This window comes from Canis aureus, chromosome 6 (genome assembly GCF_053574225.1).
Source record: "Canis aureus isolate CA01 chromosome 6, VMU_Caureus_v.1.0, whole genome shotgun sequence".
Taxonomy (NCBI): Eukaryota; Metazoa; Chordata; class Mammalia; order Carnivora; family Canidae; genus Canis; species Canis aureus.
In genome coordinates, this window is record NC_135616.1 from 10,619,255 (window position 1) to 10,645,381 (window position 26,127).

A 26,127-nucleotide genomic window follows, 5' to 3' on the forward strand; every position below is an offset into this window, starting at 1 on the left:
ATTTGCCCAATCACTTAAAACTTGTAAACACCTTTGAGACCAGAGACTGTGTTCTAGAAACTGCTTTCGGAGTATTTACCCAGTACTATTGTGTTAGGTACCCTGTAGATACCTATAAAAGTTCGTGGGTGAGAATAGTCCCATAGGGTCATAGTGATGGAGTCACTATTGCATCGTGCTGTTTACAAAGTTTTGTTTAAGAGTGTTTAAAATTTTTTCTTTGGAGGGAGATGTAGCAAAGGTTCTAAGCCCTATTTAAAAAGAGGTAGGTATTCGCTCTTGTCCTTCAAAGGTCATTTTTCATCCATCTGAAGCAAATTAAGTTTTGCACCCCCTCTGGGCTTCATGGGGAGTTAGAAAGGGTGGTTGCCAGGGAAATCTGATTGCAAAACACCAATCACACCTGGGGATCTGCACATTGTGTTAATTGTCCTTTTCCTATTCTTGCTCCTTTTTTTTCTGCTTTTGCTATGAGAAGAGCAAGCTTAAAAGGCTACAGGGACATTTATGCCAAGTCGCATTTGTCAAGTTGAAAGCTGTGTGGAGCAGAAAAGCAGTTCTCCCAGCTGTAAAGAAGATGCAAAGGACCCGAGTGAGTAGGGAATCTGAGAGCTCGCTAAAAGTGCTTAGAAGGCAGAGACATTCACGCCATTTCTGTAAACAGGTTAGGCAGGCATTCTGAAATCCAGGGTGAAGCCTTCTCACCACTGGGGTGCATGCAGCCCCCCACAGCCATCCTTAAAAGGTGTGGTTGTCCTGCAGGGTTTCCAGTCCTCCCAAAACTGTCCATTTGTGTTTAAGCACTGGCTCACAATAGCAGTTGGTAAGGGCACTGTGAGACAGTGAGACAGCTAATGCTGTTTTACTCCTTAATTATTTTAAGTATTTATTAGTTTAAACCCTCTTCATCAGTACTAGTAATTAGTGACAAGATAATATTTCTGCTTATTTCATTAGTTCCATTTTATGCTTATTTTAAATATAAAGTACAGCTGTGTGGGAGCATGCACTCCTCCCCCCCCACTTTATTTGTTTAGTCACTCAATCAATATACATTCATCAGAGGCAGGATGATATTTAAGCTTTGATGTCAGACAAAGCCAGACTCCTACTCATTATTATGACCTGGAGAGCGTCATTTCTGCTTTTCGAGTCTGCTTTGCAGCAGTAAAATGGACATAGTAATGCCCATCTTACATAAGACTCATAGGACTGCTGGAAGTAGTAAAGTAACATAGGTATCTCTTCCAGCCCTCTGAGGTTATTCCACAAATGTCAGATTATTCTATAAATATCAGATCTCTAGCTCTCCTTTCATAAATACAGTTTTTCCTCCTTTCGTTTATTCTTCTTTATCTAGCTCAAGTAAGACCAAGTAGGTTGATCCCCTCAAGCCATAGCCAAGCCCCCCTGGTTGCTTTAATAGAAACACTCAATGGTTGAAGAGATCAGCAGCTACTGGGGAGCAGCCTTGCAAATAGCAACCTGTTCCTGACATCCACCATTTTAATCACTGCTCTCACTTGCTATATTGTCTTTATTTCTACCTCATCAATCAAATGCCTACTTTATTTTTCCCAGCTTCTTTGGTTCCTGACAAATTAGAACTTTGATTTAAATCCCACCTCAGCCTTAGATGCCTCAGTTTTCCTCCCAAACCTCTGCCATTCAGAACTGCTCACAGAATCGTACTGGCCTCCCCTGGTAGATTTCAGGACATACGCTCCATTTCAGCTGTCCCAGCTTTCTAAGGGTCTGCATTCCTTTTGTGGCTCTCAGATTTCCCAAAATCTCACGCATTTTCATTCCTCCAAACCTCACCATCCAACCTCCCATCTTGAGATGATCCGCTCTCCAGGAGTCACTCACTCACACATGGCTTCATCTCCCAGCCATCATCTCTCAGCTCGTCATTGGCACACAATGTCTGACTCTATCTACATGTAGCTACACTGTCCTTACTGCAGCCCAGCAAAAGTGGGGGTATGGAACCACAAGTCCTGTGGAAGAGCCTTTTCAAAGTAAGCCTTCTCATGTCTGAAATAGTGTCTCTTATAACTTTTACTTCAAAGCTTGTAATCCTTCATTTGTTTTATTAACATTTGTTTTTCCTCCAGACAGATCTTAAAACCATAGGGAGTGGTTTTTCTTATCTGAAAGATGTATTCTTTAGATAACAATTGTTATTCCAAAGACAGTAAATATCTGAATATGGGGTGAGGGGACAAATCCCTGGATTGTAAACAGTGGACCCTATCTTGGGTATACTTGTCAGCCTGTGCTAACTACTAAGCTCTCTGGACCTCAATTTGTTTATTTGACAAGCTGAGATTACAATAATTCTTCTTATCCTTCAAGATAGTTGTAAGGATGATGAGACATTATGTGGGCTTGTGTTTTTTTTGCAAAAGCATGGCACTGATGAATGGTAATTATTGTTATTAATGTGGCCACTATTAAATATGAACATTAAGTTATATAATTACTATCCCAGAATACATCCATTTCTTGTTTTTATTTTTGCACATATTTTTCAAAAGGCGTTTGATTCTAAGACATATGTTTTGGATTTTAGCATCTTTGATACTGGAATGAATCATATAATCTAGGGAGAGTCAGAGTTTAGTTGGTGGCATTTATTCCTTTCTTAGGCACAAAAACATACTGAGGGTTTTGCATTAGTATCTTAGACTCTGGAGTGTGACATTTGGATAGTAGAGGAAAGCTGCTGATGAGTCAAAATAAGAGTACTTTATCTATTCAAAACGAAAACTTTATTAACCAAGTGGGGATGTGACCACCCCCCAAAATCAGCAAAATGTTTGAGACCTTCAGAACAGAAGGTATTTTCTTGGATCATATAACTTTCTATGGTACTCCATGGGAAAGATTTTTATAAGGACCCCTAGCTTATCATAGCTTTTGCTCACAGATCTCCCAAAATGAATGTGATCCTCTTTCATCTGAGTTTAGGGAAACCTAAAGGGTAATAAATTTGGCAGCACCAAAACACAGTCTACTTTCAAAGATCCTGAAAGAGAAATAGATACATTTTTGTGTATGAAATGTTTATATTTTTATATAGGATAACACATATATTCCATTTGCATTTATATTCTTATACTAGAACATCTACTTTAATGAGTAGAAGATTGTAAGCAAAAATGTCACTGCTTTTTTAATTCCCAAGATATTTATGGCTGGCCTTACTTTAAAAGTAGCCACAAAGAGACAGATTTCTTCTAACTTTTTTCTCAGATTTTTATGGTGCTTTGAAGTTTACAAACTACATTCACACACACACAATTCCTATTCATTATACTTCTATTATCATCCCCATTTTAGAGATGGGAAAAGGGAATCGAGGTGAAAAGACTTATCCAAGGTCACACATACAGTGAGTGAAAGCAAAGTTGCTGTGGGCATTCATTCATTCATTTAGTGTCACATTTACCCAGAAATCTATTGTCTCTCTGGAAATGTACTAGGTCCTAGAAATAGCAATGTAAACAGTAAGAAACTTGCCCCTCTTTACCTTTTCAACCTCTCCCCCACCTCTGTGACTCAGAGCGGCAAAGAGCAGAACTTTCATGTAGCCCAGACTTCCTCTCTTGGTCTGGACAGTCCTCATACATCTGGAATATGCAGGTCTAGGGTCAAGGTTTAAAAATAAAAAATTCAATACAAACAAAAGTTTCCAGGGAGGCTTTTTTTTCCCCTTCTAGGTTTTCTCCTTTGTGAACCAAAAAGAGGCATTTGGAATTCAATCACTGGGAGTCCAGGCAACCTTCTGGTGGCCCAAAGGCTACAGGCTCCCCTCTCAGCCCTGCAGAATAGAGATGAGACCCCAGGACAGAGAGTTGGGGTACTTACTGATGGGAATTCTCATTTAAAATGATGGGAGTAGATAGTATATTAGGACTTTATGTTTTGCTTAATATATTTCAATTATTTTTGACCTTTCTTTGAGAAAGAAAATTGGAAGCAGGCATGAGTCTTGGAAACCCAATGTCATCCATCATGAGGGAGCATCTGAGTGCTAACAGTAGTGCAGAGCTCTGCTAAAAGACCTTTACTGAGCACTCCCCATGCATTTGTGGGCATTACCTCATTTAATCCGTGCAGAACTCTATGGGGTAGGAAACAGACAAGGAAGCTGAGTCATAAACCTAGTAAATGACAAAGAAGGAACTCAAACCCGGATAGTCTAGATGTAGAGCTCACACCTCTGACCCTCCAGCAATACTGCTTACCCTATTTCTGTGAGCTTACCCAGTAATTGGAGAGATGACACAAAGGCGCATAAAACATGTGGTACATATAAATGCCATTGTGTGACTATGCAAAGTAGGTGTGCGGAAGGACAATGTGGATTAGGTTTGGGGCCATACGGTCACCAACACAACCATGCACCTGGGCTCTTGTAACTTGACATTAGTCACAGCCAGTTGTAAGGAATAGGCATGGCTGTGTGCCAATAAAACTTTATTTACAAATACAGATGGTAAGTTGGATTTAGTCTGTGAGCTATAGTTTGCTGACCCCTAACATAGAGATACAGGCTGTAGGTTTCATTAAAAAGATCAATTTAATCTGGAGCAGTTGGAGGGAGCTTCAGAATTGCTGAGTTCAGCCTGGAAGGAAGATTTGAGACAAACATGCAAGACAGTTCCACAGCCTAGCCCTACACCTCTGGGCTCTCCTTCTATAACCTTCCTCTTGCTGGGTACTCTCCCATCATGCTGGCATTTTCATTCCTAGGCTTTAATTATGTACCAAGCTTATTCTTACTCTAGAGACTCCACACTGACTGATCTTTTTGCCTGGGAGCTCTTCCCAGTTCTCCTCCAGGCTGGCTCCTTTGGTCAACAGATCTCCTCTGGAGTATTACTGCTTTCCTAGTGGCTTCTCCGAGGAACAGGTTAAAGTATCCACCCTCCAGCCACATTGTTACCCCATCTTATTTTCCTAATGGCATTTATGATTCCTGAAATTACCTTCTTCATTTATGTGTGTGTTTGGCTGTTACCTATCTCTTCCTTCACTGCTTCCAGAATATATGCTCCATAGCATGAGATCCATGTTTATATTCTTCACTGCTGTATATTCCCAGCACCCAGACCATGACTGGAAAAGAAACAAGCAAAAAATACTTGCAGATGTGAAGGAAGAGGGAGACGGGACAAAGAGAGATGTGGGAGGAGACAGAAAATGCAAGCATGCCCTATTAGGTCATGTTTAATTTTCTCCTGTTCTGTAACTGAATAGACTATAGCTATGATTAGAATGATCCATCATTCAGTGCCCATACACTATTTCAATTAAGAAAATATCCTCATCCTGTAATTAGAGGATGATAGCACTTGGTTATGGTCATTCTTTGGTCAGAAGTCTTCTGTATTTCTGAACTATGACAGAACTGTGGTCTGAGTTATAGAATGGCTATTCCTGAAATTAAAAAATGTACACTTATCCCCATTATGTTTGATTGAAAATAAAGCTCTCTATTAGAGTTTAATGCTTAAACATATGCATTAAAGAGCAAATAATCCTTTTTCTCTAATTCAAAACTATTGTTAAATCAAGCCTTTATTATATTAATTTTATTCTTCTTCCTTTGACGTTTGTTTGTTCCAACCAGCTCCAAGGTTGGTGCCTACAAGCAAGACATCTGGCTGGCCTGTCATCAACAAGTGCCCAGGCTGCTTTTCTATTTGTTCCAGTTTTCCTTCCTTACCAAGACTTCTATTCCCTTAAACTGCCAGGACCAGTCATACTGAAGGCTTTCTTAGACAGCTGTAAGGTTAACAGTTTCTCTGGATTTCCCTACATTTTTTCTTTCTGTGCAAGTAAGGCAGACAGATACATTAACCTTTGACTAGATCATGGTAGTAGCTGTGGCCCATGATTCTCCTCTCTTTCCAGTAAAAAGGGAGTAACATTTCACACTCAGACCCCTTAAAAATTGGTATACCTTCTTTGAAAACTATGTGGTCACTCTCTCCTCTTTTGCTTTTGCTTTAAAAGAGTCAGAATAAAGTTTCGGGCTTGGTCATAGCAATTTCAGCGACATTATCTTTTTCTTCTCCAAGATCTTGATTTTCTTTTGTTTTACATTTTTCTTCAAACTGATTTCAGTATTAATTTATAGGTAATTTTGTTGTAGGCTACCTTAAGTGTATGAACAATGGATTAATTTTTAAATTCCAAGCAACTTCTTAGCTGCTATCATTTGAAAACTGTTTCACTGAGAGATATACAGATTAAATACTTCCTAGTTGATTCCCTTCCCAACAGTTGCAACCTATTTCTAGTGCAAGCCCAAGTTTCTACCATAAACTAACTTTGGGAAAAACATCTAAACAGAAATTTGCCACGTTTTGTTTCATAACTGATATGACCTGATATAAGTTTGTCCTTAGTCTCTGACATATTCCAGAGACCAATGCTTATTTATGAACTGTGCATCAGTACTGAGAAATGGCCAAGTGCCAAATGCATCGTCTATGACCCTCAACTGTACCAACTTAATTTATAAAATGTAACTGCTAAGCCAATAATGAGGTTCTGAACATGATCATATCTTTGCAGTGAGTCACCTTGCAACTGAAGGAAAACAAGACTGTTCTAAACATTTATAATTTCACTAAGAAATCTTCCCTGTTGCTGTAGTGATTTTGATGCTTTTTAGCTAAAAAAGTTAAAACTCTACACTGTTACTACCATGGCTAACAAACGACAAATGGATCAGATGGAATGGATTACTAAGGTGACATGGGACTAGAGTTGTTTGGGTTTATAGCTGCCAAGATTATAGCCCAGAAAGAAAGACAGCATTAAATAGTGGTCAAGAGCAAGTCCTCGGGAGCTGCCAGGTTGGAACTTTTCCCCTTCATAGTTGAGATTTATGTGTTCCGATGTGGGGTTCAATCTCATAACCCTGAGATCATGACCTGAGCCAAAATCAAGAGTCAGATGCTTAACTGACCAAGCCACCTAGGCACCCCTTTATGGTGCTTTTTTAATGGAACATTCATTCTCACTTCCTAGGCCTTATAACATTTAGAAACCAGTGTCTAGTATGTGTATGTGTCATCGTGGACAATTTTATGAACCATTCTGATTTAAAATTCATATATTATTAACCATAAAATTTAGGTTAAGTAAATTCTAATCTTTGGAGTCAAACCAAGTTGCTTTGAATGCCAGTGCTATTATGTGTTCTTTTATTAGTTGTGTGTTCTTTGGCAAATTCCTTAAGCTCTCTGAGTTCTTGTGTCTCATCTGAGAAATACAGAAAAAATTATGCAGAGTTATTACATAGATTAAAAAAAAAGATCCTGTAAGCAAATACTTAGCATAGTCAAATGTTAATAATGAAACAGTATATTTGATGGATAATCAGTAAGTAGTTAGCATCAAAATATTAAATCCTGTTTACTTTCTCATTGAAACTTGGCCAGTTTCAGGGAACCCCTCCTGGCTACTCCTTCTTCATCACCATTACTGATAACTCCTACTTTTTCTAGTCTCTCTTCAGTGCATGTTCCATTTATGAAGCCATATCTTAAACTTGCTGACGTGTCTATTTGGAACTATTCCCAACTGTGTTTATGCTGTCTTCTCATTGCTGTTAAAGCATGTGAAGGGCAAAAGAAACCTTTTTTTTTTTTTTTTTTTTTTTGGTTTCTTTTCATTAAGCCTTGCGCAGTATTCTATGTACCATAGGCTGTTTGTTGTTTCTTAATGGATAAAAAGAGTGGTCATTATGCATTTCTTTTACTAAATGGAGGAGTAATGAGATCCTAGGCTGAGTCCATGTTGAAGTGGAAAATCTAAGTGGAACTGAAGAGAAAGTCATAAAGAAATCTTCTATAGCATAGTGTAGTATTCTGCTGAACTCAAAGGAAATGATTGTAGAAACAAAAGGGGGGCAGTGTACTAAGAACATTCTTCTGTGGTACCCCCAAGTGAGGATTTAGAATAGGATCCAGCAGAGCAAGAGGAAAAGAACAATTCAGATAAGTAGCTCTACCAGGTAAGTAGAGAAACACTTCAGGGGTGGGGTGTGTGTGTGTGTGTGTGTGTGTGTGTGTGTGTGTTCAGAAGCCAAGGAAAATTTAAACTAAGAAAAGACCACTAGCTTTTATGAGATCATTGGAAACCTTTGAAGACTGCTTTGAATACAAATTAAGAGGGGTTCAGACAGAATAGGTTATTGGGAAGTCAATGTAGCTGGCTCAGGAAGAAGAGAGATTTGATACAAGACAGTAGAGATGAAAGGTGTGAGGAGGGTGGAGATAAAACCAAAGATTCTTAAATTTCAAACAATAATTGAAAACAAATAATTGAAAAGCTCAAATAAAACTGTTCTCCTTTCCAATGGCATTCTTTTTGGAATTGTTTCTTAGAATTCTTCTTATTAGCATGAGAAAAATGAGAAGTAAATCAAAGCCAATGGTCTTAATTTTTCCTAATACACATGATGTTTTAAAGATCAAGACATGGACTTGCATGGATTAAAATGTTTTCAAATCAATTACAGTAAAACACAACACCATTATTGAAAAATGAAAGTCTAAAGCTCTAGATAATTCATCTGTTACCCACGTTCAGTGTCATATCAAAAAAAAAGAAAGAAAATTATAGGATTTTATTAAAAATTAATTATCTGTTTTCTATATGAATAGGTCCCTCAGGATGACTGGACAGGGTACACCCCTCGTGGTAAAGACGACGAAATCCCGTGCCGAAGAATGCGGAGTGGCAGCTACATCAAAGCCATGGGAGATGAAGACAGTGGTGACTCCGACACAAGTCCCAAGCCTTCTCCCAAAGTTGCTGCACGAAGAGAAAGCTATCTCAAGGCTACTCAGCCATCCCTTACAGAACTCACCACACTCAAGTAAGTGTTTCCAGTGCTCTACTTCTTGTAGTCCAGCTCCTTGTATTAGCACCTAGAATCAGATAGTGTGACTCCTGGAGTGACTAGGGCAGAGTCCACTTCTGAAATGAATTAAGATTTCCGGTCAAAGAGAAGATCTATGTATCTCAACTCTTAGATGTTTTCTTAACCACTAAATCTGAATTTTTCAGATAATTGAGTAATATAATTGGGCAGATGATCTTGGAGAAATTTATAGAAAGCAGCTATGTTTAAAAATTGGGTCATATGTGAAGGTTCTTGATATAGGTTTTTAAACTGGACACTAAACACATATAATTTATAAGACCTTAATAATGCTTTGCGGGGCACATGGCTGTGACTCTTGAACTTAGAATTTTAAGTTTGAGCCTCACATTGGGTATTGAGATTACTCAAAAATCAAATCTTTTAAAAAATAGTTTTGGGTTTTGAAAAATATAAGTAGTCCTTACCTCCATTTGTGCTATTTGTAAATAGAGAACAGCACTGCAAAAGAAACTACTGAAATTTATTATTTTAAGCAAGGCCTAATTTAATTTTTAATATTATTTATGAAGAGTAAATCAGAACCTTGGAATATGTCAAGGCTTGAACCATAATTTAAAAAATATATTATGGATAATTCAGATTTTTAAGTACCTTTTCCCATATTTTGAAGAAATACATACTACTATTCATGCATTTACTTTATGTTACAGAATAAAATATTAAAAGACAAAATAAAAAAAAAATACAAAAAGGCCAAAGCTGTCAGATTAAGGAAAACAAACTAGATAATTAATCTAGAGCACTGAAAAATAGTGGACTATTCTATGAAGGAAACATTTAAATAGCAAAATACGCTGTATCTTCAATAAGTAGACAGAGAGAGTCCTCTCACAAAAAATTTTTTTCAAGAGGTCATGTGGAAACTCTCCAGATTATTTCAATAAAAAATTAATACCAATGACACTAGTAAACCAACCCAAGAAAAGAAGCTTTTTTTTTTTTAGATTTTATTTATTCATTTATTCATGAGAGACAGAGAGAGAGGCAGAGGAAGAAGCAGGCTCTCTGCGGGGAGTCCGATGCACACCCTGAGCCAAAAGCAGATGCTCAACCACTGAGCCACCCAGGTACCCTCGAAAAGAAGCTCTTCTTACTTTCCTTCGGCTTACAGATGCCCTTCCCCCTTGCCTTGATGACTACTGGTATTAGTTTTCTAGAACTGCCATAACAAAGTCCCACAAACTGGGTGGCTTAGAACAACAAACACTTGTAATATCACAGTTCTGGGAGCTAGAAGTCTGACATCCAGTTATCAGCTGGGCCATGCTCCTTGAGAAACGTGTTGAGGACAATCCTTCCTGGCCTCTTCCCAGCTTCTGGTTGTGCTGGCAATCCTTGGTATTCTTTGGCTTTCAGCTGCTGCACTTCAATCTCTGCCTCTGTCATCACATGGCCGTTCTCCTTTCTGTGTCTTCCCACAGTTGACTTTCATGACACCACTCATATTGGATTAGAACCCTCCCTAATGACCTCATCTGTACTTGATTAAATCAGCAATCCCTATTTCCAAGTAAGGTCATGTTCACAGGTACTGGAAGTTAGGACTTTGATATATCTATGTGGGGAATGTCATTCTGCCCATAACACTGCCACACAAAGTAAAAGTTGATCACGGGTATGAAAAATATAAACAGGTTATGTTGTACATTGGCACATCTCACAAAGGCTCAGAAAATCAAATATACCCAGTCTAGGGGGAAAAAAAACCAACCAACCTGGATTTGTAATAAAGGCAGTCTGCCAAGGTGGTTTAAAATGAGGGTGGCCAAGGATAACTTCTGGCAAATATCTTCTATGGACTTTAAAATATCTCTCCACTAGAGACCATAATAGGCAAACACAGTCCTGGTGTTAATTAACATCTTCCAGAAGAAGCAAAGAAGAGAATGCTTAGGTCATGAAAGTCATTTAGACCTTCAAGAGCTCAGTTTCCTCAGCAAGCAGTGGGACTCTGCAACCTCCAGAGTGCCTTCCACCACATTAGTATTGTTAGTTGATCTCTCAGGATGCTTTTGTCACATGGGTCTCGGGTAATGAGACATAGTGATTGCTGCTGCTCACAGTAATACCCAGGTATGGGGAGAACCGAAAGGAGTGGAGCACAAGAAAGGTGAGGGAAGTGCTCTGAGGAGGCTGAGTACAAAGGTAGGTGCAGAAATCACTTCTCACATTTATATGCCTTGGGCTACTTTCCACACACCTTCAGGGCTGGGGTGGGGGGGTGGCAGATATTTGCTCTGAAGTCATTGGAACTCTTTCTTTTTCATTTTGCTTCCTACATAATATATTCCTTTCAAGTCCTGGGCCCTATTTTTACAACCATCATGTATTTCTTCGACTTCTCAGAAGTTTTAAGAGCAGCAGTTTTTAAGAGTTTTAAGAAAGAGACTAACACAGATAGTGGCTAAGATGTTGGTAGAGAAGTCAGCTACTTCAGACAGTGAAAACAATCACTGAGCTGAGCTGTTAGTGAATATTTTCTTCCTCCAAACCTACGGAAATTCAAAATGGCAACCAATTTACTAGGGGACCCCTAATAAATTAGACATTTTTTTCTTTACTCAAGATGGAATTTCACCAGACCGTCTCTATTCTTTAGCAAGCAAGACAACATCTGATCATCATTCAAATATGCCGTTCTTCTCTTTCCTATCATCCCATTCCCCAGGCTTATTTCTCATAGTCATGTTTGTCTCCATTCATTCCTCCTTCACCTGGCTTAGGGATTCCATTCCTCTTTACAGTCTACGTATTAAGCTTCCATCATACTCAACTACAGATGATTCCTGGTGAGTTCTAGTTTAATGGTTCTTAAGGAGGCACACAAGAAGCCAACAGAAATACACTATGGAGGCAAAAATTCAAACATAACATGACTTATAATCAATGCTGTCTTTTATTCCTTAATGATGTTTTGACTCAAGACCATCATTATTTCTCTAGAAGTTTGAAGCATTTAGTCCCTCGTGAGAAAAAAAATATATATCCCCATATCCTGGAATTCTATTTCCCCAAAAAAGAAAACTATATTTTTGTTCTTACTTCTTTGACATTTAAGTCAATTTTTTTTTCCTCCTTCCTCCTCAGCAATTCACAGCTTTAGGGATGAATCATAGCCATGAACCAAGATAACTAAAATTAGCCAAGTGAGATTGGGGCAACATTTTGTTTGAGGTTTTCAACTCCTATCTTCTGTCAGAAATGTTGGAGAGAAAGCACTCCTGTACTTTCTTACATTTTCTCTTCTCTATTTTTAAAAGGCATCTTGAGGGTTTATTTACGTCACCTACTCAGTGTTATTGTGTCCAAAGGCCAGTTGAACATTCCAGAGTCACGAGCAGGCTTCAGACAGGGAACTCCATCTTTGGGCCACGAAGTTTCTGTAGCTACTCACTGAGGACCATTATCTCTCTCATTCCCTTGTCTTGTTCCACAGCTGGTAACAAATCCCTTCACCTCCCCATTAGCTTTGCCTTCTTTCTTTGTTATTAGCTAACCATGATGAACTTGAAATGGATAATCAAACATTAGTATTTTCAAATAATAACTTCTGGATGCTTAATAGTAAATTCTCAGGCAAGTCCAGAAGAGGTTTAGTGGCCAGAATCCCCTCAAAGTGTGTTGCCACAGCTTGGCTCTGATGAATTTAAGCCTTAGTTGGATTTGTTATGATTTGCTATTTATTCTAGCATCGAGACTACTGCCTACAACCCTGATTAGTTAAAACCACGTCCAAATCCTGTCTTGGACTTCCCCCTCCCCCACCCAGTAGAACTTTTTAAAAAGTGAGCTGCCATTTAAAAGATTCTAAAGTTAAATTCAACCATCCATTAATTCTAGGTAAATAACACTTTAAAATTTCCTCATACTTCTTTATCCCTCATCCAAGCACTAAGACAAATTTTCTCCTTGAGGAAGTAGTCATTATAATCATAGACTTTGAAAGGCCTCTGAAATTGGCAAGGAGGGCTCCAGGCTTCTTTGCATGTTTGGCTTTGGGGGTGACCAGTTAGGTAGAATGTGTAGCAACTTTGATAAACTATCTAACAAAAGATTTCAAGAAGGTTCATATTCAGTCCTAAATGCCTTGAAGGTAGGTAGTTTTTCATTTTCAAGATGCTTAATCCTCTTAATGTTCATTATTTTCCTGATCCTGAACATATATATCATACATATATATGGATTAATGTCTCTGAGCCCTACCCCCCAACACACACCCAAATATAATGAAAGGCTTAGGCTTTTAGCATGATAGTACCACCTAGATGACTCCCATCACAGCTCCCCCACCCCACCCCACAACCCCCAGGCCCGTGGCAGACAGCATTAGCCAATCCCAGCTTTAGTGGATCACAGGACCCTTTCCACTGAACACAGATACATTTCAGAACCCTTCTCAACACGATTCTCCAGCCCCTACTTCTCACTGACTGATGATGCCGTAGGTTCCTGTCTCTCATTCACATGGTCTCAGACTTTTCAGCACTACTGTATATAATTGTAAGGATGAGGCACAGAAGATCTGGGAGTTCACTGTTTAAAGACAAAAAGAGCAGTACTGGTAAATAAAATAATTTGAGAAGAGGCATATGGGGTGTTCTCCTACAACTGTAGTCTGGAAATTTAAAATGGATCCATCTTGGGGATCCCTGCATGGCTCAGCGGTTTAGCACCTGCCTTTGGCCCAGGGCGTGATCCTGGAGTCCCGGGATCGAGTCCCACGTCGGGCTCCCTGCATGGAGCCTGCTCCTCCCTCTGCCTGTGTCTCTGCCTCTCTCTCTCTATGTCTGTCATGAATAAATAGATAGAATCTTTAAAAAATAAAAAATAAAATAAAATAAATAAAATGGATCCATCTTATTTTATTTTGTAAGTGGAATTGGGACATGCCTAATTAAATCAATCTGATCTGCTTATTTTGAGAGACTGTATACAGCTGGTGCTTAGTGTTTTCACCAAGGGCATCTTCACCTCTGCTTCACCTCTGTTCTCACATCTGCTTGTTACCATTGAGAGCTGCAAGGAAGGGCTGATGATTTCTTAAAGATTTTATTTATTTATTCATGAGAGACACGGAGAGAAAGGCAGAGACACAGCAGAGGGAGAAGCAGGCTCCCTGCAGGGAGACTGATGCGGGACTCGATCCCAGGACCCCAGGGTCACACCCTGAGCCAAAGGTGGACGCTCAACCATTGAGCCACCCAGGTGCCCCAAAATGGATCAGTTTTATATCAAGAACCCAAAACAAGCTTCTTGCTAAAGTGTCTGTTTTTGGGTATCTTCGTATAAACTTCTCACTCCCTTTTTTCTCTCTAGACATACTGTGTCCTCTGCTAGTTCCTCACATTCCACAAGCTCCTCCTGCCTACTTACAGTTCCTCAGATCCTTCTCTCCCCAGAAAAAGGGGAATTAGAGTATGTGGACATGAGAGCATTGAGATTTTTTTTCCCCTTAGAACATAAACCATGTTTAAGAACGTAGCCATATATATCTCCTCCCATCTTTGTCGTAAAGTGGTATGAAATGCCTGTTTTCCTTTGTGGTCTATTTTCCCCAGACACTTTGATGTTCCTCTCCTACCTGACCCTCAGTATGATTTTACACATAACAGCTGATGCTCTTTATAATGGAAGAGAACAGAATAATACGACCTGACACTACAATAGTTTGTGACTATAATTCAGTGACATGAATTCAAGAGAGTTTCCCATCCTTTCCTGACCATAGTACTTTCTTTTATTACATTCTATCCTCCCAAGTCCCCCATCCCCAGGTTCCAGAGTGGTAAGAAATGGAAAAAAGTTTAAAACTAAAACTCATTCACTTGCTCATAGAGAAAGTATCTAAATATGTTTCAACCCCTTGCTAGAAATAAGCCTCATTGAAAAACAAAACAAACAGTAACTGGTACAAGAAATTGCCTGCTATATTCAACTCAGGTCACCATTCCCAGCTTAAGAAAAATCAATTCCTCTTTCAGTATGAATACCCTCCTCCAAATGAGAGGAGCATGGGCGAATACTGTAGTCTATACCACATCTTGGTTTCTTGCCATATAATTGCTCTTTATTTTTTTTAAAGATTTATTTATTTATTTATGATAGACATAGAGAGAGAGAGAGAGAGAGACAGAGACACAGGAGGAGGGAGAAGCAGGCTCCATGCTGGGAGCCCAACGTGGGACTCGATCCCAGGACTCCAGGATTGCGCCCCAGGCCAAAGGCAGGTGCTAAACCACTGAGCCATCCAGGGATCCCATAATTGCTCTTTAGAAAAGCCTGTTTGAGAAGGAAACTGACCTAGATTGGCCTGTTCCTATAATGATCACGACCTCAGAGGAAAGAAGTGCTTCTGTATCTTTGAGGAAGGTGAAAGAATGAAAGGAAATTCAGATACATTTTAGAGAAAGAAAGATTTTAAAACACAGAATAGAGATTTAAGTTTTAATGATCTAAGTGCCTGAGTTCTAAGGACTCTACATTCTTGTTTTTTGGTTTGGTTTTTTTTTTTTTTTAATTGTTTTTTTTTTTTAATTAATTTATTTATTTATTTATGATAGGCACACAGTGCGAGAGAGAGAGAGAGAGGCAGAGACACAGGCAGAGGGAGAAGCAGGCTCCATGCACCGGGAGCCTGATGTGGGATTCGATCCCGGGTCTCCAGGATCACGCCCTGGGCCAAAGGCAGGCGCCAAACCGCTGAACCACCCAGGGATCCCGGGTTTTTTTTTTTTTTAATCTTCTAAATCACCATAACACTAAAAATGAAATTTTCCCCCACATTACAAATGAGGAATCTACATGTCAGGGAGATGAAATAATTTGTCCAAGGTTATATGTCAACTAGCCATCAAAGGTAAGATTGTAGCCCAGGTGTTGAAAGCAGAAAGGATACAAAGCTGGGTGGCATGATGGGCTTCTCTAGACTGCAGTGATGAGCTGCATAAGAGGAGTCAGCACAGAGGAGAAAAGGAAGGTCTCCTGGGTGTGGACATCTGAAAAGTGGCATCCATAAAAAGAGCTGAAAAAGCAGATTTTGAGGGCGAGGCAGGGGTATAGGCAGGGGGTATGTCAGAGGCTGCAGTGAGATACATCCTGGCCCAGAAGTACAAGCAGGCACACAGGCAGCTCAAACAGGAAGGGCTTTGAGAACACTTTGACTCAGGCTTGACTCAGGCTTCACCCTGGGATGAAGGAAGGAAGGACCAAATGACCAACAGATCGGAGATAAAGGAGGCATTGGCTGATGGAGGTTACAGGAAGAAGTAATAGCTCTTAGGAGCTTGCGTCCAGCTTCATCAGGGCTGGTATAATAACAAACCCTATCCCTGTATCCATTCTGTGGCTGTACCATATATACCTGAGCCAACTTCTTAGCACCTGGCAAAGCCCCAAAGACCAGAGAAATGTGAGCAGGGGAGAATCCCTGAAGAGGGTTCTGGAAATGAAGATTCCTCAGTCCCTTTGGGTAGTACTGATCAGAAATGCTACCCACTGGTCTGCCAGGAAGGCTTGTTTTTGCAGAGAGCTTTCAAATTCCTTTACATTGACTGTCTGCTGGCTGCCATGCCTTCAGTGTAATATCTATATTCGCTATTAATGTGCAGAAAACCAGGCAACAGAGAACACCCTACTAATAATCAGCAATGGTATTCGTGCAATCACTCACTCATTTATTCAGTACCTTTAATTTTTTTTTTTTTATTTATTTATGATAGTCACAGAGAGAGAGAGAGGCACAGAGACACAGGCAGAGGGAGAAGCAGGCTCCATGCACCGGGAGCCCGATGTGGGATTCGATCCCGGGTCTCCAGGATCGCACCCTGGGCCAAAGGCAGGCGCCAAACCGCTGCGCCACCCAGGGATCCCTATTCAGTACCTTTAATATTGAAGTACTGTGGAAGACATTTGTACCAGGTTTCAATAAATTTATTAAATGCTTCCCTAAACTCTAGTTTTCCATGGTCAAGTGGAAAACAAATATATATGTTTTTATATAGATATATTTTTGCATAGGCATATATTTTATTTTTGCATCTATTCTATTTTTATATCTATATTCTTACAGATATTCTTATAGATATTTATACCTATATTCTTATAGATTCTATATTCTTATAGACCTGTGTTTTATATAGGCATAAATATATATTTATATATAAATACATACATTTTTAGAGATATAAACATACCATAAAAGATACTCTAGAGTATATAGATGTGCTCTAAAACCAAAGAATGGTGGAAGAAAGCACTGCAAAGAAGAAATAAAATTCAGAGGCTGAAGGTATTAAAGTTTATTATTTTGTTCAGAATTTTTTTCTGGTCAGAAAAATCCACTTGATATGGGGAGAGTGTTTTTTCTTTTTTTCATTGCAGATTACTATTGTGTCAACATAGTCCATGTTATTAGTTTTGCTTTCATTTTATTTCATTAAAGCAATCCTCCTCACGCACCTCAGATGGCAGTGCACTCTGAAGGAAAGAGAAAAGCTACTTTAAAGGAAGCCTCGGCAGACATATTAGGAGCCGCCTCTAACCCTTTTAGAAGAGAAGCTGTGTGAATCCTAAATAAAGGCACCTTTACAGAGAATGCATATGGAATAGCAAAACCATTGACATTCCTGTATTTAAGTAAGATGAAATGAAATCAAAACTACAACCCAAGGATTTAGGTTAGCTGCAAGGTGAAACTTCTAATCATAAAGTTATTAATTATGGAATAAATTAATTTGGGAGTTTGGAGAGAAATTTTTCCAGGCACTTTTCAAAACAACCTGAACTGTACCTCTCAGAGAGCTTTGATAATTCTGCTTGGTGATTTTGGTGAAATGGACAGAATCTCTGTGTGAGATCTTCCCGACAAGTAGAGTCTAAGGTTTCAGCCTAAGACCACCATCATATTCTTATGTACATTCATCCTGTATTTCTAAGTGAGATTTGTAGGCACCCAGATAATTCACTACTCCCTAAGTACATCACTGCTCTTCCTCTTCCTGACTCTTCCATTTCTGTCACCCAAGTTACCAGTCTCCTAAATTCAATCATGAAATACTGCAACGCAAACTCTCACCTCTTCAAGCTTTAGGGTTTCACTGCTCATCTGAATGATCACAAGGACCAATCTCTCTTGCTGCCACCAGCCTGTCTCTGCAACAACTCCTTCTGCAGACTTTCTGCCAAGTTACTGAGACTTCAGCTCTGAATCCCATTGTGTCTATAAACTTAGTCCTCAATAGCATTCAGTGTCACAGTAAGACTTCATTCTCACTGGAGATCTTCTTTTCTGCTGTTCCCTTACACATACTCTATGCTTTGATTAAACTGCTAAGCTACTAAGATCAATTATAATCTTAGGATCTACTTTGCTGGCTTCAGACCCATGCTAGTCAAGATAGGTTAGATTATGCTAAGAGTGAAAAACAACTCCTAAATCACAGAGGCTTCCAACAACAAAAATTAATTTCTTGCTCATGCTACATGTCCATCTTGGGTCAATGGGAAGCTCTGGTCACCATGATCAGTCAGGAACTAGGTTGTGGATACTCTATATCAACAAAGATTTCCAAAGGCACCAAGGCAGTTCAAGACCACAGCATCTCTTGCTTCTACCCTTAAGTGAAACAAATCACCTCCATTCCCATTTCATAGGCAAAAGGTAGTGGCATGGCAATGTCTATCTTCAAATAGGGCAGAGAAAAAAAAAAAAAAAACAAATAGGGCAGAGAAAACAATATTACCATGTGCCCAGGACATGAACACACAAAACAGTATTTGATGAGCAGCACTGATGACTACTGAAGCCTATTCTTCAAAGATCAAATATCTGGCTCTCTCCCTCTCTTGCAGGCAAAATATATTCAAGTCCATTGTCCCCATTAAAGGGAGAAAACCCAAATCTTAGTCCTATCCTAAACCTCAAAGATTATGATCTGTAGGTGATGAATGTTAATCTGTAGAGCAGAGAATGATACACTGTCCTATCTACAATCAGTTCAGACGTACACTCTCTACACTTGGAGACCTGCAGACTCTAACAGAAAATGACCTGTCCCATACATACCCCATTTATAGTGGTGGAACAGGTACAAAACATCCACAATAAAAACTTCTATTCAAAAAAAAAAAAAAAAAAAAAGGAGGAGGAGGAGGAGGAGGAGGAGGGAGACAACAGTAGTCACTGATCCATAGAAATTCTACAATCCCATTGGGGAAGATGCAGTCAGGCTCCCTACCCTGGGGAAGACCATGTTTCTTGATCAGAGTACAATTTGGCTCCCTAGAAGCAACTTCTTATCCATTGTTCTCCCTGTCTCCTAGCTCCCCGCCTTGGGAAAGTCTCCCATTTCTATTATCTTTCTTGATCATATCCAAGTACACATCTAGAAATGTGTGCTTCTTGGACTTCAAGAGACATTTTAGGACCACCCCCCCCCCACCTTTGTTACTACATCTTTTAATTTAGGCTTATAGTTCCTTTGGCAGTATAGCTCTCTCACGACTGTAGCTTCTCATCAATGGATTCTGGTGAGTTCCCTGTAAAAATCACACTCACAGAACCCTCCTAGAAACAATGATTGTTTTTGCTCTGTTTGTTTGTTTGCCCTCCCACCCCCATGCTTCTATCTAAGATCAACTTATTAGCTGCTTCCCTCTGAATCATTTTGTCTAATCAAAGTATTTAGCTAATCATATCTTCATTCTAAATCATGTGACTCCATTCAAAGGTTTGAACAAGAGGGTGAGGTAGTCATATCCTTGACTTGAACCTTGCCCCCAGGGTAGGTTTTCATTATATCTTCATCACTCAAATACCATATCCAGTTTACCTTTTACAAATTGAGTTAAAATCAGCTCCTTCTTCCAAATCCTTTAGGTTTTTGAATGTCTAGCCTCTTCTTATTCCCTTTCTTTGCTACTTACAGTCTAACCAATTCTTTTCTGGATTTCTTTCAAACTGCATAATACCTTGTTGAAGGCTGCCAACAGCAACCAACACATGCTATTAACATTGTGTTTTGCATCTATCTCCCCTATAGTTATGAGTTCACTTATTATACCAACTTGTTGCAGACAACAGTTTACCAAGTGATTCACCGCTGCATAACCTAGATCAGAATGTTTCCAACCTCTAATAATTACCTTGATGCTCCATACCAATTTCTGAAGCTATACCCACATATATTAGGGTATTTTGTTGTTGCTATTTCATAAGCACCCCATTTCTGGTACTAATTTATGTACTAGTTAGGATAGACTAGGTTATGCTCTGTTGATAAAAAACCTCCAAATCTCAAAAGTTTCTTTCTTGCTCACAATATGTGTCCATTGTGAATTGTCAGGAGGTCTGCTCATTGCAGTCATTCAGATACCCAAAATGACAGAGGGTATATCTCAATTGGTGCTTTCATGGTCACTAAATCAGGAAAAGGCAAGGTGATGAGTTGAGCCCTATTTCCTAGAAATGATGTGTGTCATTTTTTGCTCACATTTTATTGCTAAAGCCATCCACATGACCACCCTGATTTCCCAGACACAGAAGTGTAATACAACTATGTGCCCAGAAAATGGAGAGCTTGGTGTATCTGGTGAACAGCTGTAATGGTACTTCAAGGTCTCTGTTAATGCTGTTCCTCACCCTATCCCCCAGAAAAACCATCCCCTCATCTATTCATTCAATTAAGATTTATTACAACATATTGCTGAAGAGCACAGGCTCTGCAATTACCTGGGTTCAAAATCATAGCTTTATCACTTCTAGGTGTACTACTGTGAGAAAATAATTTAACCATTCTGTGCCTCAATTTCCTAATCAGTTATACAGGGATAATAATATTTCCTACCTCAAGAATAATTGTGAAGATTCAATAATGTAACATACACAAAACTTCAAACAGTGCCCAGCACATGGTAAGTACACCATACATGTTAGCTATTTCCATCATTATTATTATTTTCGACCGCCTACTATGTGCTGAGCATTGGGATACATCAGTAGTCAGGGTTGCTAGCATAATAGAACTTACAATGTAATGGGGGAGAAGAGTAAGAAAAAATTCTTTATTCTTTTGGATCATCCTCTCAAATGTAACCACTCCCTGTTGGGTACTATTTCTTTCTCTGGAGAGTTCCTGAAGCACTGAATTCAAAGATCTCTCAAGGTAGTTGTAGCCTTCTGACACATGCTTCTATTTTCTCTGTCCCCACATCATGCTATCTGAAGTAGTGTTTGCGAAGCACTGGGCACAGGGTCAGCCCTGAGGAGGTGCTAAATGAATGCTAACTTACTGTTGAACTATCCCTAAATGCCTCAGGTGGCTTGAACAGTAGCTTCGCGGAGTAGTTTTAACTCATATCTGTTGAGTTGAATTTCCATTTGATATCTGCCCACCACCCATTGGCTGTGTTTGTGTTTCCTCTTACTCTTTACCCTCCCTGTGCTTCTGAATCTGTGGTTCTCTGCAAAGCTCCCTGTTGCTTCTCAACCCTACTTAGCATTGCCAGCCCACCTGGAGGCTGGGAGCTCAGTCTGGCAGGTACACATTAGCATGTTAAAAATATCTATGCAGCCATCCCAAGTGTTGTCATCCATGCTGAACATTAGCATATTTCTGTTAGTTCGTCTGGGGAATCCCTACTCATTCTAGTTCCATTAGGAGGAGGGGAGAGGCTATAAGACCAACATTAACTAGACCTTTTAGAATTGAAGGATTCTCTGCAATAATCACATTAATTTCTTAGCATTCTTGCAAATTGATTTGCCACTCAAAATAAAACAATGAGGAAGAAACATACTTATACTTGATCATCTACCCTGATAACAATATTTTAATTTTCTTTCAAGCCTAATTTTCAAGCTAAAAATTATTAATAACAACTTATCAAGTGTTTTCAGTGTATCTCATTTGATCCTCCCAATGGTCTCAGAAGGAATTTAGAATTGATTTTTACCAACACTTAACGGATAAACCAAGGGTTCCACATGGTTTTGAGCCTCAGGAGGTAGGGCCCAGCTTGGTGTTGGGTCTTAGGCTCCAGCCGTCTGCTTTCCACTCTACCTTTCATTCTTCCACTGCTCTGGGGACTCTTCTCCGAGTAAGACTATCTTCACCATCTGGACATTGTTTCTGGCTTTCAGTTCAGAAACTTCTTTTAGTTCTCTGGACCACTTCTCTTTCCCAAAAGAAGCAGAAATGAGAGTTCTAGGCATAGATCCAGGTTACCACCTGCATATGAAATTGCCACTACCTCAGTAGCATCATCCCTGGGCCAGATTTTAAGAGAGATGGATGCTGTGCTGTGGATTTGGGCACCTGAAGAGACTGGGCTGATCCTAGAGCTCATGTCTGGAGAGCCTGAAATTCAAAAGCCAAGACAGAACCACTTTCTTGTGTTGTTTCCCTTGCTTCTTTTCACTCAGTGGAGAAAGATAATGTCAGGGTTTCAGAGTAAGAGAAGCTGAGAATTAAAATAACCACATTCTTTAAGCCTAAGATCATGCCTCTCTTGTTAAAAGGAACCACTCCATGATGTTGGCTGATCTAGTCTGCCAGTGAGAACCAATGGTGTGCACCTCTTCTCCAATTCGCTCTTGTCACTCTGGTAACTTGACGCTGGCCATGCTGAGAGAGTTTACACTACAGAAATCAACAGACCTTACAAATCAGAGATTTCTTTTTTCTTCCTAGAGAGCCAGTTTTTAAGCATTTATTTACCAGTTATCTTCATGCAGCCATCCTTCAAAGACAGGACAAGAGGGAAATCTTAGAAGTAAAGCCCAGAAAAACCTCAGAGATTATTCCAGCCCAGTTATATTATGAGGAGGCGGAGGCCCAGAGAAGAGACTTGCTTAAACTGTTTGGCAAATTTTAGTATCCAAGTCTTCTCATTCACAACTAGTAATAATTCTTACCAGAGAAACCAAAGTTTTCAAGCTGCTACATTCCCTGAGGGGGACAAGAGAAAGATACAGCTGTGTCTCTACTACCTGTGATTAAGTGCCACCAAAATGGAGAAAACAATTTTTGTAAATTTGTAAGTTTCAAAATAACATTAATTGTTCAGAAAATAGAAAGTTATTCTGATAGAAAAAGCAGAGGGTGCCTTCATGAGAGAGAAAGGATTCAGCATGGAATTTAAATAATTACCCAGAGATAAGAAACTGGGCAGGGGAAACACGTCTGAAGAGAAAGGAACCGAGCTCACTGCCACAGGAGTGTTTAAAAATGGGAAACTATTGTTAGAGAGTTAAGACTTTCACCAGCAAGATCCTTAAATTAGAGAATTCATTTTGTTTGAATCTAGTTACTGATAGGGAACCATTGATGACAGAGGAAGAAAATTATGTCAGTGTTGTTTTAGAACAATGGCCTCTGTGGCATGTAAAAAAAAAAAAAAAAGCCAATTACAGGAGAATTTTTTTCCCATCTAAATAAGAGAATGATCAACATTATTTACAGGGGGATCTATATCTGGAAGGATGTTTGCTAACATCTCAGTAGTCATTCTCTCTGTGAGGAGACTTTATGGGTGATTTTCCCCCTTTCTTTTGCTTTTCTCTATTTTTTTTTCTTTTTTGTTTCTTTGGGGTTTTTTTCCCCCATCATCCCTGTATAGCTAATTTTAACAACAAAAATCACCTCAAACGATAATGACTAACACCTAGAAGCACTTCCTATACGCCAGTACAAATAGTAATTCTACTGGTACCTCCAGGCAGGAATTATTATTATCCTGAGTTATACAATAAGGAAACAGACATAGGAGGTTAATGGACTTGCCCAAGTTCACAGAGCCAGATGTCCACAGCCAGGCTTTAAATCTAGAGCCCACATCGTTAACCACTATACTACACTGCCTCTTGATGTGAGAGACACAGGCAGACTGTGAAATCAAGTTAATGAGCCTGAGGAAAGTTGTACTGATCCAGGCATGAAGTACCAGAAGTGTAGGCTAAGATGATACCAGAAAGGCCTGGTATGCCGAATTACACAGATAAAGATTTTTTCATAAAAATCAAAAGTCAACCAAGAATGGGTCATGTCCCTCGTTGTTGTTTTCTCTTGTATATTGTGGTAATACTTTATACCATAACAAATTTTATGCTTACACATATCTCCTTTCTGTTTTTATTATAAAAATAATACTCCTAAGACTTTCAACAGCACCAACAAGTATTTTAATAATATGTAAAAGTGGCTCAGTGGTTGAGCATCTGCCTTTGGCTCAGGATGTGATCCCGGGGTCCTGGGATCAAGTTCCACATCAGTCTCCCTGCAGGGAGCCTGCTTCTCCTTCTATGTCTCTGCCTCTCTCTGTGTATCTCATGAATAAATAAATAAAATCTTTAAATAATAATAATAATATGTAAAAATCTTCCTTCCTGTCCATCCCTTTTTACCGCTTAGAGGTAAAAATTTTTGTGTATTTCAGAAGTGATCTATGCAGATGTTATTTAAACATATGTCTATACTTTATATGCATGGTTCTGCAATTTGCTCTCTTTGCTAAAAACTATTTCTTAAATATTGTTTCATATATGTGCACATACATTTTTTAAGAAATTTTTTTTGACCACTGAAAAGTATTCCATTGCAGAGGTAAACAATAACTTAGGAGAATATTCTTTGCATGGAGAATATTCTTTATGCAAAGCCAAAGAAGGCAAAAAGGCTGAGTTATAAGAAAAAGAATCATTGGAGTCTAACTCTTAGGTAAGAGGGCAGGAATGAGTAAGAATTTTGCAGTAATCTCCATAAACGTGAAGCTTAGGATCTCAAAGCACTTGATCATTTGAAGAAAATGAAGACAAAACAAAAAGCATGATGTCAAGTGAAATGTTCCCAGCCGTCAAAATCAAAGAATATAATATAATCACAAAGTCTGCCTTTTCAATTCCTTGCAGGCAAGGACTGGGTTCTAAAACTATGCCACTCAGGAGGTAAATATAAACAATTCACTACCGCAAAAACAATCCAGGTGACCATTGTAAAAATAAATGAATTTTTGTTTGTTTTTTTTCTTTCTGTGACCTACAGTCATGGTGATATATTTGATCAATAGCTAGAAATTTCCAGCTTATTTTCTTTTTTGAATATTTTGAGATCAGCTGAGTGGTTTAGAAAACAGATTAAAATCTTCCTATTCTTTCCCTAGCTGTCATGAAAAAACAAACAAAAACAAACAAGCAAAAAAGCAATTATCTTAGGCAACGGAAAGTCCTAGTATTAGCAGGAAGAAAAAGTGACCTTTGAGGGGAAAAAATCTTAGGTTTTCTCGTTTTGTTTTGTTTTCCCAAAATAAGGTAAATCTATTAGATGTATGCGCTGCTTGACCCCCGTGGACCATCCCTGAGTTTATTTAAGTAGTTACTATGGCAACCACCCACGCTTTAAGTAGCTGAGCTTGAGTATTGTGGAAAATAGCTTGCTGAGCTTCTGTCTGGCTCCCATGATCATTTCCTGTACCCTGATCATTCTCTGTACCCTGGAGAATAATGGTTTTTGTTCTCCTTTATTTTTCTTTAAATATTTATTTATTTATTTATTTATTTATTTATTTATTTATTTGAGAGGGGCAGGAGAGAGGCAGAGGGAAAAGGAGAGGGAGATAAGCAGACTCCCCACTGAGCACAGAGCCCAATGACTGGGAGAAGGGCGGGGAGCTCCATCTCAAGACCATGAGATCACAACCTGAGAGCCAAAATCGAGTCTAATGCTTAACCAACTGAGCCACCCAGGAGCCCCTGTTCTCCTTTATTTAAAGAAAACACACACATACACACACATCACACGCACTTTTTTTTTTAAGATCTTATTTATTTATTCATGAGAGACACAGAGAGAGAGGGGCAGAGATACAGGCAGAGGGAGAAGCAGGGTCCATGCAGGGAGCCCGACGTGGGACTCGGTCCTGGGTCCCCAGGATCAGACCCTGGGCTGAAGATGGTGCTAAACCACTGAGCTACCCGGGCTGCCCCCACACACTACTTTTTAGATGACATGATAAAGTAATGAAAATATAACGGTTGCCATTTGAGTCTGCTGGCACCCCAACCCTGTGAGATATGGGATAATTTCAGGAACCAGAGGAGTGCAGTGAAGAAACCCCAGTGGGGACAGTACACTTAGCCACTGCCCCCACCTCTTACCTTC

General features: G+C 39.3%; 1 protein-coding gene across 29 annotated transcripts in view; it reads left to right on the forward strand.

Moving 5' to 3' along the window:
* The window catches only part of DLGAP1 (DLG associated protein 1), an 875,942-nt gene that overhangs the window by 598,990 nt on the left and 250,825 nt on the right, over positions 1-26,127 (forward strand). For 24 of the 29 annotated variants that reach the window (XM_077900117.1, XM_077900118.1, XM_077900125.1 and 21 more), the window contains one exon: positions 8,691-8,905. In XM_077900117.1, the coding sequence (XP_077756243.1) occupies positions 8,691-8,905 (215 nt within the window). Of the gene's footprint in view, positions 1-478; positions 593-8,690; positions 8,906-26,127 lie in introns of all 29 variants that reach the window. The other 5 variants (XM_077900141.1, XM_077900142.1, XM_077900127.1 and 2 more) reach the window with 1 other exon arrangement.